The sequence below is a fragment of the Trachemys scripta genome, chromosome 11 (assembly GCF_013100865.1).
Source record: "Trachemys scripta elegans isolate TJP31775 chromosome 11, CAS_Tse_1.0, whole genome shotgun sequence".
NCBI lineage: Eukaryota > Metazoa > Chordata > Testudines > Emydidae > Trachemys > Trachemys scripta.
Genome location: NC_048308.1, coordinates 18641452 through 18656430, shown reverse-complemented (window position 1 = coordinate 18656430; position 14979 = coordinate 18641452). Strand labels below are relative to the sequence as shown.

Here is a 14979-nt window from a genome sequence, read left to right as displayed (position 1 = left end):
AACAACAAATACGAGAAACACTTTTATTGCGGGGTCTGAGAACCCACAGCAAAATGAGTAACAATGGGGCTAAGCATTTTAAAGCACTTATGATGATTGGTTGACACACATGAACTATTCTACGCATTGTCTCAGGTCATAGATTTCTAGACGGTAAAAGGCAGGAGGAAGAGGATGAAATTTGAATTGCCAAAAATGTTATTCATTCTTCCAAGGCTTCGAACATCTTATTTAAATGATAAGGAAAACTTGCACAAAAGAAATTGATTTAGGATGTTGCCGCAAAGTGGGAATCTACACTATATTTATTTTAGAAACTGCTGAAGCCCCTCACTGAGACACCTGAGAACTTTGCATCAATAAAATACTCAAACATATACAATGGTATCCCCTACTTACTAAGAAAAAAATACCCCACTCCCTATTAATACTGTACGTCAACCAAAAGCAAACAGTTCTTGTTCTATGCCCTAACTTCATCAACACTGGCCTTAGCACACCATTTAGGGAAGCTGGTTCCAGAAAACTAGACCCCTCCATTGGGAAAACCACACTGCCAGCTGTGAATTCTGTAGCCCTATGAACTGACAAGAGAGGGACCTAGCACAGTGGTTCTCAACCAGGGGTCTGGGGCCTATGAGCAGGTTTCAGGGGGTCCGCCAAGCAGGACCAATATTAGACTCGCTGGGGCCCAGGGCAGAAAGCCAAAGCATCGCTGTGCAGTATTACCAGAGGTTTTCATTTGCTTGAATCCTATATAGATTGCAGAACCTGGATAGAGATGCTGACAGTCAGAAGGGGGGAGGGGAGGAGAGAGTGAGAAACATTGTGAATAATTCACCTCTCCCAATTAGCATTACAAAAGTGATAGCATTAGAGTGCTTTAGGTTGCAGGGAACAGTAGTTAGTTTTAGGCTAGATGCTTTAGATAAGTTACAAATAATGATAGTTTGGAGCTAAAAGAGTGGACACACTGATTTTCTATTAGAAATGTCAAAGATGGATGAGACAGACTAAACTGATCAATAGCAAGTAAGAAACAAAGGTCAGGAAGTGTGACTCAACTTGCTCCAACTGCAAGGAGAGGGCAGGAGGAGTAGCGATGATGTCAGAGCAGAGCTGATTTGCTAAACGAGTAGCCACCCACGCAGGGAGCGCTCAACTTGAAAGATCAACCAATCAGAGGTGGCCAGAAACTGAGTATAAAGAGTCAGCTGGCAAGCTAGATTGTGTGGTGGATAAAAGAGAGAGAGGAGAGCAGATCAGGAGAAGATCCAGAGAAAGCAACCAGACAGCAGTGCGGAGTTAAGAGCGGAGCTTGACAGAGCAGAAGGACCGCTGACAATCAGAGGGATTGGTGAAGGAGTGCAAGTCTGATTTTTGTCTATTTTAGAAGATTGTGTGTGTCTGTCAATAAAGCTGGATGCCTGCCCGAGTGTGACCTGCCCCACCCCATCCTGTGAATGGCCAGCCACTGCTCACAGAATGGTAATTGTTCAATGTTTCTTTAATGCTATGTTGCACTGTTTTATGCATATGTGATGTTACACTCCATATTCTTCATAGAAATACTGTTATGATATGAATATGGCATAACTAAGATATGTTTTATGCAAGATGGGTCATGTGAGATATCATTGGAAAGGTTTTGATTTACTGAATGTGATTATCCAATTTGTATGCATGTATCATTTCTGTATATAAAGTTAGAAATATTGACTGTAACAATCACAACTGTGTATGTACTTTGGAAACACGCACCAGACAGCAGGCCATCAGCCTTGATGGGCCATTAGGAAGAAACAATAAGACTTTGAAGATACTAATCTCTCTCCTTCCTGAGTATCTGGGACATTGCTTTGATGCTACAAGGTCAGGTAGTTATGTCACCTGGTACTAAACACCATCTTGGACTTCTAGTGATTTTTTTTCCATTAAAAAGGAGGGGGAGGTCAAGACTGGGAAACAAAAGGTTCCTGCCTCATGTAAATTCTATTTAAGGCTGGGGAGTAAGTTCATCTAGATTCACTCTTCACAGAATCCCCACCCAGGATGACAGCTGGAAAGATCTGAGAAACAAAGACACTGGGCAGAAAGAGTTGAGCCAGGGTGGAGAAGGGATCTGGTCTGTGAATGTGGTGTCTGAAGATTTAAGCTGCAAGCAAGGTAGCTAATCTTCAAGAATTTCTGCATCCTGCACAAAAGCAACATTTTAAGGTGCGAAATTACTTCTTGAAACCAGTCTCTTTAAGATCTTAAGCTTAGTATGTGTGTTTTGTTTTATTTGCTTAGTAATCTGCTTTGTTCTGTTTGCTATCCCTTATAGTCACTTAATCTGCCTTTTGTAGTTAATAAACTTGCTTTTGTTTATTATAAAACCTAGTTTGTGCAATTTATAACTGGGGAGGGGCAAGAAGTTGGTCATATCTTCCTCCACATGAGGGAGGGGGTGAATTTCTGAGTTTACGTTGTATAGATTTCTCTACAGCGCAATACAATATTATTTTGGGGTGTACTTTCCAGAGGGGAGCTGCACTTGAATGCTAGGCAATTTCTTGTCTTCTCATAGACAGCTGTTTACAGACTTGTGATTCTACAGCTGGTGCATCCCTATCTATGTGTGCATGTGGCCATAGAGCCTAATTCAGCAAAAACCTGGGGAGGGAGCCCAGACTAATGGAGCAGGCAAGCTCAGTGAAACCCCCGTACATCAGGTGACATTCTGGACAGGGGGGTTCAACCTGTCACAGCATATGCATGGGGTACTTATGTTACACTGTAATAAGTCCAATGCTATTGTATTAGAGGCCTTATGCATATGTATAAAAGTTCAGTGTGTATCAACTCACAACATTATATTTGTCTCAGTCTGTTTAGTCTTTTGAGTCAACTGAATGTATGATCTTTAAAAGTAATCCAAGTGTGCGTTATTACCTATTATACATTGTAATTGTTTTCCTTTCTTGCTTTATTAAATATACTGTAACCACCTAATTTTCTCTTAAATAAATAAAACTTTTTGCTGCTTGTGTACCCAGGGCCGGCTCTAACTTTTTTGCTGCCCCAAGCAGCAAAAAAAAAGCGCCGCCCCACCGAGGCCCCACCGAGGCCCCCCCCCCCCCCCCCCCCCCCCCCCCTGCCGTGCCGCCGGAGCCCGCCCCCCCCGAGCGCCACGCCCCATGCCGCCCCCCCCCGCCGAGCGCCACTGGAGCACACCCCCCGCGCGGAATGCCGTGCCACGCTGCTCCCCGCCACCCCAAGATTGGCCGCCCCTTACCAGGGGCCGTCCCAAGCATGTGCTTGGTTGCCTGGTGCCTGGAGCCGGCCCTGTGTGTACCTATTCTTGATCAGAGGGCTGTATCTGTGTTCTTTCAAGGGTTAGCAGGATTAGCCTGCTCTGGGGAGTCCTCTGCAGGTCAGAGACAAACCCCCGGCGATATCCTAGCAATTCTTTTAGGGTTGATCACCAATTTTCTCCCCATTTGGATAGTGTTTAGAGGGCTTTCCTTTCACTCCCTCCCCTGATTCTTGTCATGCAGACAGAAACCTTATCTGTTAATATATAGGATATCCCAGTCCTAGCCCCCCTAAATCCAAATAGTGGGGTAACAGCAGGGCTGAAGCCTGGGGCCCTGAACCCGCCACCTGGGGCTGAAGCCGAAGCCTGAGCAACTTAGCTTTGCAGGGCCCCCCGTGGCATGGGGCCCTCGGCCATTGCCCTGCTTGCTACTCTCTGACGCCGGCCCTGGCTTTTATATCCCGAAAAACAGTCGTTGGGGCTGTGGAGTTTTCATAGCATGTTGCTTGTCTAATGCTGACGTGACAAATCACTTTTTAAAAAGAAAAGACAGGCAAACTATTTTTTCTGGTTAGATATACTGATATGTATTGTGCTCATTTTCACACCAATGCCTAGAATGATCTTTTGGCTTGCAGCTATACTGGTGGTATTGTCCAAGGCCAGAAAACAAACCAATAGGTCTGAATGTGCTGTCTATAGGCATTGAATCCTTTACTAGAGGGCATTTCTCCCCCTACATTTTTTGTCTGAGTGTGTGTATGTATATATATATATATATATATATATATATATATATATACACACACACACACACACAGATATAATAAAATTTAGTACTACTTTGACATTGAACAAGGATGTAAACAATAAAAACTAAGCAGATAGCCATTTAAGAGCCATTAGTAATATGCGTTCAGGGGATCAATATTTGCTAAACCGAAAAATCAGAAAATTAGGTGGCAAAAAAGTTTTATCTTCAAAGATCTAAAATGTTACGTGGCAATTCTGCTCTTGAATGCACACAGGAAATCTCTCTGCATTCAATGGAAATCTTGTGAATATCACCAAGAGCAGACTTTTACTGTAAACATTTAAAGAACCATTTTTAAAAATACTTGTTTGTCTGTTTAAAGGCTTTATTGTCGCTAAAGTGTCTTTTTTTCCAAGAAAGTGAAACAATTTTCTCCTATACTTTATATTTAATGTAAATATATTTGAAAGCTTCTTGACTGTAACTACAAATTTTCTTACCCATTTATTTGTTTTCTTCTTTAATTGTCCTTTAACTAACTTGCTCTCTTTATATTTATAGTTTTCCCAATGCTCCTTTTCAAAAGTTCTTTCCTACGAATACCTTATATTACTATAATATTGTGTCTGAAAACTATAAAGGCTTTAATGTACTAGTTTGCAGAATGGTACTGTCTAGTGGTTAGTTTGATTTACTCTTATTTTTTCAATTTGTTGCATATTGCTACACAATCCTCTACAATGGCCTCATATCTCTTTACCTGTGTTTACAGAACAAGGGCAAATTTCAGTCTGTGTCCTGTCAGCTACACATAAAATATTTCCCACTATTCTATATTAGATTCATGCAGCCCTGCTTGTATTAGCAATTCAGCAAATTGTAAAAAGGAAAAAAAGCAATCCTGCACTATTGTATCTTCCTTGACAAACATGCTCCCCCTAGATTGGGATTACATTTATGCACAATCAATAACCAAGTAATTAAAGTCACCAATGTTTTGGCCTTTATACAAGCCTCTCTTATCTGTAAAATCATTTCTTACTCTACTTTCTCAAACTGTCTTGGAGGTAGAAACAAGAATTGTTGACCACCTTTTTGCCCTTAACCTCTGTATTAGCTATTTCTGTAGTGCCAGTGAAAGTTGTTTTATTTTACTCAGCAGACACAGTATTATTCTTTCCAAGTATTGCTGCTCTCCTGCCTTCCTTATTTTGCCAGTTTATTATACTACATGCATTCCAATTCTGGAAATATCCCAACAGTTTTTATTAGGTTTTCTTTGGGATGAGGGGGAAGAGAAGGTTAGTTCCAATAAATATATTTATCAGAAAAGGACACACATGAAGTGATAAAGACAGTAGAACCCTCGAAAGCAAACATCTGAGTCTGATATACAAGCAATTCCCTACTACTCAGCTATCATAGAATATCAAGAGTGACATTCTGACTCCATTGAAGTCAATTGGAGTTTTGTCATTAGGATCAAATTGAGGAATTTGAATTTATATAGATTTGAACTTTACTTTCCAACAAAACTAAAAGCATTATTTTAAATGTATATTGAGATTCAATTGTAGGTGCTTCTCTACATCTCACTTTTAAATTTTCTTGTGGACAGAAGTAGGAGTTTTGAATTCTAATGAAAATATGATGCTAATATACTTACACTCACCCACTCCACATTAAGCTATAACTCACATGATTTCAAATGCTTCTATACAATGTTAAACTACAAAGAGCATAAACTGTCAGTGACAGCTGCATGTGCTTATCTATCTAAATAGGTACTTATATAGCCAATATGCACCATGTGATTAAGGGAATACTGTATATGGCCTACAATTTTAATTTTGAAGTTTGAGGAGCCTCACACATTATCCAATAAGAAAGCAAAAAGCTCCTCTTCTCTGTTCCATTTAACATAGAAAAATGTTTAAGAAGTCTCTCTTTTTTTAAAAAGACAATAGTTACTTAGCTTCTCAGTCTCTGACCCTGAATACATTTGTAGTACTTCATTACTATTCACTTTCAGCCAGGGACTACCCACATGATGAGTGTTTCCAGGATCAGGGCCTAAAACGGTAAACTCTTTAGGGCACGATTATTTCCCATACATTTGTACAGCACCAAGCACAGTGATGCCAGATTCTACCATGCACCTGCTATTAAAATAAATGAACACATTTAATCTCATTGAATCTATTTCTTACAATGACATGTGACATAAAAAATTTCCTAAAAACAATTTCTTCCAGAGAAGCAACGGAGGGTCCTGAGGTTCTTACCCACGAAAGCTTATGCACCCAATACTTCTGTTAGTCTTAAAGGTGCCACAGGACCCTCTGTTGCTTTTTACAGATTCAGACTAACACGGCTACCCCTCTGATTCCAGAGAAGAAATCCCACTTTAATTATAGGACAAGTACATCAGAATGCAAGCTGCTTGGAGCTAGGAACTGCTTCTCTATCACTGGTAGAGCATTGAGCTTGAAGGTAACATTCCATTTGTAACTTTTTTAGAAGTAGTGGTACGATATCTTCATAACAGAAAGAGGTTTATGGTGTCTCTATTAATATTTGTGTACATAGCAAATACATGATATTTGTTGTACAGTGAGTAGCTGTAAATTCCCCAGGATTAGAGGAATGCCCAGGTAGTGTAAAACCAGCATCTCCTCCAAACTGCTCTAAATTATGTTTAGAAACTGTTCAGCCCTCAGTCAAGTGACTGTAACGGTGGCTTAAACCTCCCTTGTCCTAAACCCCTTTGTTTACCTCTAGTACAGCTAAGAATCTAGGCCACGGTGTTTCAAAAATGTCATTTTGGTTCATCTTACTTCCAGAATTATCTAGTCTGCTGTTTCCAATTTGCTTTCATTTTGCTAGACTTGATTAGATCTTTCTACTGTTCTTGTGGGAAAAGGGTTAGTATAGGAATTACAAAAGATATAAAGATCTGTTTTTATACATATGCAGAGTAAATTTACACTATAAATGTAACTATTCATAATATAAACTGATTTCCTGATGACTTCACACTTTGCTGCAGCAGCAATCAGTGGGCAGCACGTCTATCTATTTGCTTTGTACGTTCATTTTCTTGGACACCTTGCTAAGAGTGCTCAGAACCTATCGGGCCTGATTCTCCACTGCCTCTGTACCTCGTAAAGTCATTTAAACCTAAGCAATATGGGTGGGAAACATCAAATCAGAATGGAGGTATAAATGGCTACAAAGTGCAAGACAACCAAGAAGCTTTCCCACGAGCTTCCAAACAAGGATCCTTGAACACCTAAAGAATCTCTAGTTCTCCTGTCACAAGGGTATTCCCTATTGTGATTGTTCCTTCCTCACTGCTGCAGATTCTTTAGTAGAAGATACAATAGCCATAGCAATGAAATTAGAATAAAATAAACCATCTCTTTCTGGAGCTGAAGGAATCCTTAAGAAGCTCCACCTTTGAAAACTGGCCATCTTTCACCTGATAACTATTACATTCACAACTGTTAAAACTTAACACATTGCATGCACTTTCCATTAATACTTTGAAGAATGCTAGTTTCAAAGCTTCATCCACGTTAGGATAAAGTTTGGAAAAGGAGAACAAAGGTATGGCATACCCTAATAAGGTATTTGGATTGTCGATTTTAGAGATTGGTCATCTGAGCACCCATTTCCCAGTGAGCAAAAAGAAAATGGGGGGAAAAAAAGTTATTCTATTATTAATACATGAAAGCATGTGTAACCCACACAACTCTGTCCCATCTAGTGGGCATAGGTGCTAGGCAACAAATGTGTTCATGTGAGCAGCTTACAGAATGCTTAAAATAGTATATTTTCTGCAGAAAGTTCCTTTTGTGTAAAAATGCTGCAGTGGTGCCTCTGTTTGTCAATGGGTCTCATCTGCTGCATGTGTAACCCACACACCTCGTGGGTGTGGTGCTCTGTCCCATCATGTGGCACCAAGACCACTTAGAGAGAGACATTAATGAGTCTGCTCTACAGCGTTAGTTAACAGCCAGTTGGCTTTAGCTCATGCAGTAGAGGTTCATGCACTAAGTTCCAGAGGTCCCAGATTTGAGCCCACCCACTGAAAAATCGGGGTCTGTCAATGTTACAAGTGGGGGCACATCCAGGATTTCAACTGGGAAGTCTCTGAAGCTCGGGATGCTTCCTCAGCTAGGGGAAGTATGTAACCCACACACCTTCTGAGTTAATGCGGGGGTTCTCAAACTGGGGGTCAGGATCCCTCAGGGGATCGTGAGGTTATTACCTGGGGGGGTTATGATCTGACAGCCTTCACCCCCAAACCCCGCTTTGCATCCAGCATTTATAATATTGTTAAATATATTTTTAAAGTGTTTTTTATTTATGGGGGGGGCGCACTCAGAGGCTTGCTATGTGAAACGGGTAACCAGTACAAAAGTTTGAGAACCACTGGATTAATGAGTCTGCTCTACTGCCTTAGCTAAGGGTCATATGGCTTTTGGCTCATGTATTTAACTTTAGAGGTCCCAGGCTCGATCCCACCCGCCGACAACCAGGGTCTTTTGGTGTTATAAGTGGCTGTAGAGCAGACACTTTAATCTCCCTCTCTCTAAGTGGTCTCGGTGCCACTAGATGGGACAGAGCACCACACCCAGGAGGTGTGTGGGTTACACATGCAGCAGATGAGACTCACTGACAAACAGAGGCACCACTGCAGCATTTTTTTTTTTTTTTTTTTTTTTTTTTTTTTTTTACACAAAAGGAACTTTCTGCAGGAAATATACTATTTTAAGCATTCTGTAAGAAGCTGCTCACATGAACACATTTGTTGCCTAGCACCTATGCCCAAAGGGAAGGTACAACCAACTTTTAAGCAGGCACCGTGCCATTCTAACAGATGGACTTGAGTGCTGACAGTCAAGAGACCACATATATGCATTAACTGTATTTGTGGAGGACATGACTCCCAGCCAAGAGTGGCAAAGCAGCTGTCCATTCTGAGCGTATGCACCTATGATTAAAAGGATGTGACTGCTAATCCAACTCTGAATATTAATCCATCTTTCCAATTCAAACAACAACAACAAAAATAAACTCCAGTGGCTACATAAAACAGTCATGTAGCACTACTTAATCAGGTAGAGATGACTCAGTTGGGAAAACCTGTACCATGAGTTTGAGTGCAGAGGGGCTGTCAAACTTTTATGGAGAGAAGAGGCATAATAAACTAGTGAATATGATGACCTTTAATAAGTAAATTGGTTGCTGTAGCTCTGCATTTTAAATTGAATCGGGATTTGGATTTATATGTACGTCTAGTACAGTGGTTTTCAACCTGCGGTCCACAGAACCCTCGTGGGTCCGCAGACTATGTCTAAGATTTCCAAAGGGGGCCGCACCTCCATTGAAATATTTTTTAGGGATCCACAAATGAAAAAAAGGTTGAAAACCACTGGTCTAGTATTTGATGGGAAAGCTGATGAAAGAACTAGCGCTAGAGTGCCTGTTAGTCCATTTGAAACCAACAGTTATTTTGAAAATATACTTGAGCAAAGCATGTTCTTTATTTTTTTCAGAGGGATTACTCCATATTACTATCCCACACTAAAACTAAACAACAACATATTTGCATAGTGTCTTGATCCTTCAATTGGATGGATGTGGACAGATATTACCTATGCTTATTATTGGCATCAGGCCTTGGAGAGGGTTATTGTTTGCAACTGCCCTGGAGCCCTTAGGTCCTAACTTTCCTGTTTCACTGGCTGTAGGGGAAGCAGCACCTAAAGAGGGAGAGAGGCGCTCATCCACCCAGCCTCCCCGCCGGGAAGGGTTCTGTAGGGGGCAGGTGTGAGGTCCTGCCAACGCGATGCAGATTTGGCCAGGCGAGTGAATCCCCCTCCCCCAGGTGTGCCCGGGGCCCGCTGTTCACCCCCCAGAGGAGAGCACATGCTAAAGGCCCAGGAAGCCCCTCGCTCACGGCCCCCTCTGGGCTCCGGACGAGGCTGTCCCTCCCGGGGGCGTTTCACTCCTTGCTGCCCCGAGCCAGCCTGGTGAAGGGCACCCGGGAGAGCGCCCCAGCGCCCGGCCTGCCCCGGGGGCCGCGCTCCCCCCAGGAATGCCCCGGGGGCGGCCTGCCCGAGCCGCGCGGAGCCGGGGGAACAGGTGCAAGGCTGCCGGGCAGGAGCACTGAGGCCGCAGCTCCACCTTCCTCGCCTTATTTACGGAGCGGCCACATGCCCGAGCTAAAAGCAGCAGCCATTCAAAGCACGGCCCCGCCGCTGGAGGGGACCCGGGGCCGCGGCGGCCAGCCGGCAGCTGCCGCGCATAAAAGTCATGGGGCTGGGGGGCCGGCGGGAGCGCCATGAAGGCCGGCGGCGGTGCCGCCTCCGACCCGGAGAGCGGCGGCAGCAGCGAGAGCAGCTCGGACAAGTCCCTGCCCCCCGCCGGGGGCCCGGGCAAGCGCAAGCGGAAGAGCCCCCGGCTGAGCGGGCTGAGCAAGCAGCGGCAGGCGGCCAACGCCCGGGAGAGGGACCGGACCCACAGCGTGAACTCCGCCTTCAGCGCGCTCCGCACGCTCATCCCCACCGAGCCCGCCGACCGCAAGCTCTCCAAGATCGAGACGCTGCGCCTGGCCGCCAGCTACATCGCGCACCTGGCCAACGTGCTGCTCCTGCAGCAGGGCGAGGGGGCGGAGCAGCCTTGCCTGCAGTACCGGCCCCGCCTGCAGGGCGGCGGCCCCGCCGCGGCGCCCCGGCCCATCTGCACCTTCTGCCTCAGTAACCAGAGGAAGCTGGTAAGGCTGGCACGCAGCAGGGGCTGAGTGCTGCCCCCACAGTCACATGGGCGGACGGTAGAGTGGAGGCTCCCCCCTGCCTCCCAGGGGCTGGAGTTGGTTTGCATCCTGGCACTGCCCCAGTGAGGCCTGTTTTGGGAGCAAGGCGAGTCCCCTTCTCACCCACCCCACACACCTTTAAAACTAATCTCCCAGCCACAGCAACCACAATTCTGCTGCCCATGCGTGCCCACAGCCCATCCTCCTGTTGCCATCCCTGGGATAGCAGAGTAGACAGGGAGAGCTGATATTTGCTTAGCATCTACAGCCTGTCCAGTACTGTAAACAAACTGGCCCCTCAGTGAAAAGCTGACAGGCTCACCCATGTTCACAGGCAGAACATGCTGTATCCCTTTGGGTACAGCTTTGATGCTTGTGTTGATTTATTATAAACTCACTTCTTGTAAGCATTGTTTAATATGAGTAGAAATCTACTGTAAGGAAAAATTGTGCTCTATGACCTGTAAATTCCAAACTCCACAAAGTATATAAATCAAAGGGGGAAAAAAGAGGCAAGAAAATCAACTAAGTATGACAAACTATTTACCGTGGTCTACCATTTAGAGACTTGTGTGTCTTCACTTCACTCCCTACGTACGGTAGCAGTTTCAGAAATACTGTTCTGCCCTGGCTATTTTCATTTAACTGCACTGTTGTATTTCTGGTATATTTCATAGTTGGTAACAAAATTTAAATAGAGTTAAAATATGATGTTCACTGTTTAATGGCTTACAACATAATTGCTAGGAAGGTAAGGGGTTAATTAAACGTTTAGTTTGACTGTGTGTGTGTATGTTAAATTAGGTATAAAATTAATAGATGCCAAGTTAAGGGAGAAGGTGATTTTCCTTTTTCTGTGTTGATGTTTCTAATATATATTTTCTGTCCCCTCTTACAGAGCAGAGAAGGGGAGAAACACTTGTCTATTTAAAGTTTAAGTGGACGTTGAATCAGATGAGAAGCTTGCACAAATCTTGCACTGACTGTAGAACTGTTTTAGATAACTTCTCTTTATTCACAATGTTTACACTGAAATTATGCAACAGTAAAAACTACTTTTTAAACTATAAAAAACCCACTGCTATGCACTTTGTTTTACATTGTGACAGGTTGATTCAGGGTGTTTTGCCAATGAAACTGAACACTGTGGGGAGAGTTGCACCTGGTGTGGCTGCTATTTTAATGCAAGAAATGTTAACCTAAGCAGCCAAGCCCTGATCTTGATGGCTCCTCAATTTATGTCACATGATGAAACTTGAGCTTTGAAACCACACAGCGTCTCCTGTCAATGGAAGCTGTCATAACATGCCATCCTCTGTGCCTTTAACCAATATTGGACTGTACAGTTGTATGCTCATTTGTGTGAGAGAAAGTGGCAGCTGACACATTGAGGGTCTTTGAAATTACACTGAGATTATTTTAAGGTGCCCACCCAAAAGCCAGGATACTCATAATTAAAAGTGACATGTGCCTAGGTGTAGGGTGAGCTGCAGTACAACAGAATGCCTCTTAAAGAGACAGCCAAGATGGGAGGAGGTCACTATCTCGGTCAGTACCCAGGATAGCTGAGAAGTGCTGTGCAAAGGATTTTTTTTTTCCATAATACACAGTGTGTGCTATGCCAGTCCTCTAAATAGTGTGGGATCTTTCTAAATTTGTTCTTGTTAAGCACAGAATAGGGAGGGTTGCCCCCGGGCTCTCTAAATTTATCAGCGAGGTTATTCCCACGATGTACCTTTACAATCACTGATGTCGTTTATCACTGTTAGTTTATAAACTTGTAAACTTTATTTGAAATGGAGTTTAAAAAGCACAGCTCTGTCATGGTTCCCAATTTGGGCACAATGAGAACTGAAAAAGCAGCTAAAATATTAAATCTCCATATCCAGGTCAATTTACAGTGGATGGTTTAGAAAATGGTAAGTTTTACCTACTTTTTGAATTTGGATACAAGTTTTAGCTCCCGGTCTCTGTGGGACTTAAGCTTTAAAAGAATCAGACATAGCTAGTGAAGCACAGAATGACCCCAAGGAGTCAGGGCTAACAGTCCCTAAATAAGCTTCTCCTGCCCACCTAAACATTGTATGTACCTTAAAAATATCAGCTCTGTGTGTTATATACCTCCCCTAAAAGCAATAGAGGGAGTTGCTGCTTTTTGGGATAGCAGTAATGTATGCCATCCTGAGAGAGGCTTATGCTGCACAGAGTAATTGTCTTCCCACCACTACAGGTCACCACTTCTCATGGTTGGCCACACCCTCTTGTAGAACTCTGCTGTCATATCAAAGCCAATGTGGTGGGATAAGGAAAGGTAAGCTGTAGCAGTTGAGGTGTTTATTGTGTAGCTGACTTTCCTTCACCTCACTCCCCACCCAACACATACAGAGCATATTCTGCAGATTTTTCCAGTAGACACACCAAAAAAAAAAAACGTATAGGAGACCCCATTAATTTGGTCTTGGAACTTTGAATTCCTGATGCTCCCCCCCAAGCCATTTTGCAGTGCCACTTTAAGACACATTCTGTTATTTACAGAAGCTGTAGGAAATTTCTCCTCCAACAAAATACTGATTCCAATGGGACTAGTCATGTTCTTCAAGTTGCACACATGCTTCAGTGCTTTCTGGAGTGAGGTCTGAATTTCCTGCTTTTAGTATGCTGTTATCTTTACTGCATCCTTAGCACTCTTTCAGTGTAGTGATTCAAACCGCTGCCAGATTAACTTTTTTGTTTTGGTGTTGATCAATGTTTTCTGACAAATGGGATTTATGCACATTTTTAGACTACATTTTTTATTTTTGAGTGCAGATTTCTGCAAATATGCCCGTCAACATTTTGCTTTGTTTTTAAAATGGTTTTGTAATGGCTTAAACTGGATGTGTAAGTTTTTAGAAGTTTTTATAGTTTTAAAAGCAGATATTTTAAATTGCACTGTAGATTATCTTGAAACATGACTAAACTATATCAAATGTTAGCTTCTTTAACAGGAATAAACAGATTCACTTATATAACAGTTGTATCTTCCATTAGGACACTAAGTGATAAAATGTTTAAAAAACTGCAATTTCAAATACTTTTTAGGTTTGTTTTATATTACAAATATTCTCTAATTGTGGAGATTCATAAAGAAGCTGAACAAAATAGTAATTTTGGATTTTCATAAACATCTTAACTAACGTTCATTTTTAATAGAATCTCTTGGCAAATGTAGCATATTTACATTTAGTATGATTGCCTTTAAAAACTTAAAAATGCAATCAACATTGAAAGGTGTGGTCCACTATTTTTAATGTAGTGTTAAAGCTTATTACTTGAAGAAACTCATGAATAAGTGATTTGCACAGTGCTATAGTATTTTTTTTTAAATGGGATCCCACATCCATGGTATTTATGTGCTATGTGTCAAACTTATACAGGATGGTTTTGCTCCTGCTTCCATTTAAGTCAATGACAAAATGGGAGCATTCTGCTTTTTTTAAAAAAAAGGGGGGGGGGGGGAGAAGAGGGACATACTGCACACTGAATATGACTTAATGTGGCATTAAATGCTGCAGTCCTTACTCATTAAAACTGTTCACTTCAAGAGGACTGGGCCCAGTGTTTCAATTATTAAATATTATTTGCATTGTTGTAACACATATAGGTTCCAATCTGACCTGCAGTGCATTAGGCTCTGTGTTACATGCATATAAACATTACCTGCCCTCTAGAGCCTATGCTGGTAAGATTTCATAGACACAGGCCCCAATTCTGCGGACAGGTGTGAATAACTTTATGTATGCGAGTACCATTGAACTCAGTGGGGCAGATACTCAGCTGGTAAATTGTCATAGCTCCATTAAAGCTCTTAGACAATTTGTTAACTGAGGATCTTCCCCAGTGTCTCCACTCACATGTATTTATGCATGCAGAACTGAGTCGTTATTGATAAATGGGTGCTCCTATCAGCGTGAAAGATCTGGCTGGTGGACACGGTAATGACACTTCGTTTTCAATAGACGTGGATTAATTTAACACTCAGGAGTCACAACTGAGGAATGAAAAACTACATTTATTAGGATGCTCACCATTGTGTTTTACTGTATTTACTCCATATGAACTTCT

At 42.5% G+C, this 14979-nt stretch overlaps 1 protein-coding gene across 1 annotated transcript; it reads left to right on the top strand.

The window, feature by feature from the left end:
• The first annotated feature begins 10219 nt into the window (after nt 1–10219).
• Nucleotides 10220–14100, top strand: LOC117885216 (transcription factor 15-like). The gene is made up of 2 exons (XM_034786448.1): nt 10220–10836; nt 11774–14100. Exons 1-2 carry the CDS (start codon nt 10405–10407, stop codon nt 11804–11806), a joined length of 465 nt encoding a protein of 154 aa, XP_034642339.1. The 5' UTR covers nt 10220–10404; the 3' UTR covers nt 11807–14100.
• The last annotated feature ends 879 nt before the right edge of the window (nt 14101–14979 follow it).

Excerpts from the sequence above, each read along its gene's own strand:
- LOC117885216 (XM_034786448.1), top strand. The coding sequence starts at position 10,405 with ATGAAGGCCGGCGGCGGTGCCGCCTCCGACCCGGAGAGCGGCGGCAGC. Across the intron at positions 10,837-11,773 it reads TCAGTAACCAGAGGAAGCTG|AGCAGAGAAGGGGAGAAACA; the intron begins GTAAGGCTGGCA and ends CCCCTCTTACAG.